This window comes from Antrostomus carolinensis, unplaced genomic scaffold (assembly GCF_000700745.2).
Source record: "Antrostomus carolinensis isolate BGI_N321 unplaced genomic scaffold, ASM70074v2 scaffold28260, whole genome shotgun sequence".
Classification (NCBI taxonomy): domain Eukaryota; kingdom Metazoa; phylum Chordata; class Aves; order Caprimulgiformes; family Caprimulgidae; genus Antrostomus; species Antrostomus carolinensis.
Genome location: NW_010289514.1, coordinates 1 through 1,213, shown reverse-complemented (window position 1 = coordinate 1,213; position 1,213 = coordinate 1). Strand labels below are relative to the sequence as shown.

General features: G+C 60.5%; 1 protein-coding gene across 1 annotated transcript in view; it reads right to left on the bottom strand.

Annotated features, from left to right (window-relative positions):
- The window catches only part of LOC114818694 (V-set and immunoglobulin domain-containing protein 10-like 2), a gene marked incomplete at its 3' end in the record, with an annotated part of 2,684 nt that extends 1,841 nt beyond the window's left edge, over positions 1-843 (bottom strand). The window contains 2 exon segments of the mRNA XM_029085683.1: positions 11-289; positions 438-843. Coding sequence (XP_028941516.1) covers positions 11-289; positions 438-843 — 685 coding nt within the window.
- Between the last annotated feature and the right edge of the window lie 370 nt (positions 844-1,213).

Below are 1,213 nucleotides of genomic sequence, written 5' to 3'. Positions count from 1 at the left end.
CGCTCCTCACACAGGGTGGTCCCGCACGTGCCGCCCCGCGGCAACGCCGGGTGAGAGGCCAGGCAGGAGAAGGAGCTGCCGTTCCTGGTGGTTGCTCCTGGTTGGATGCTGGTGGCCATGGAGAAGCTCATCTCCATCATCTCCTTCTCCTCCTTCTCCTCCTCCTGGGGACCCACCCAACGCAACCGCGCCGGCGGGAACCCCCCCAACCAACGGCACCGCAGGGCCACGTCCTGCAGATCCCCACCGGTGGCCGTGGCTGAGCAACTGGGGCTCCCAGCTGGTGGATCTGCAGGAGACCATCAACGCTGACAGAAGGTGAGGTGGTGGTGGCATCTCCACCCAACCACGTTGTCTCACTCACCCATGTTTTATCTCACCACATCCATCCGGGTCACCCCGAGGTGGACCCAGCGGGTCACCCCATGGTTACTCACAGTAGACGGTGAGGACGATGGTGGCCTGGGTGCGGGTTTGGAGATGGACGTTCTCGGCCAAGCAGGTGTAGGTCCCCGCCTGGGCGCGGGCGATGGTGGGGATGACGTAGGTTTGGCCAACGTGGACCTGAGAACCGTTGTGGAGCCAAACGTAACGACTCGGTGGGTTGGATGGAGCCAAACAAGTCAAGACCACGTCCTCCCGCTCGCCCGCCGAGAAGCCACCATGTTCCGGGGAGAAGGGCTCCACGCTGATGGCCGGCTCGTCGGGACCATCTGTGGTGACACAAGGACACTGAGCCACCAGGGTGTCCACTCCAAGGGGACACAGCCCTCCCCCGGGGCGTCCTGAGGCTGGTGGGGAACCAGGTTGTGAAGCTTGGTGGTCGTAGTGCATGATGGCCATGGAGGAACCATGGTGTCATGGCACATGGTGACCATGGAGGCAACATGGTGGTTGTGGTGCATGGTGGCCATGGATGTACCACGGTGGCCATGGATGCATCATGGTGACATCACACTTGTTGCCCATGGCCATACCATGGTGTCCACAGAAGCCTCATGGTGGCCATAGATGCATCATGATGGCCATGGCCGTACCATAGTGGCCATGGATGTACCATGGTGGCATTCTGCTTGTTGGTCACGGATGTACCATGGTGGCCACAGAAGCATTATGATGGCCATGGATGTACAACAGTGGCCATAGATGCATCATGGTGGCATCACACTTGTTGGCCATGGCAGAATTAAGGGACAGGCTGGTGTGGGTGATA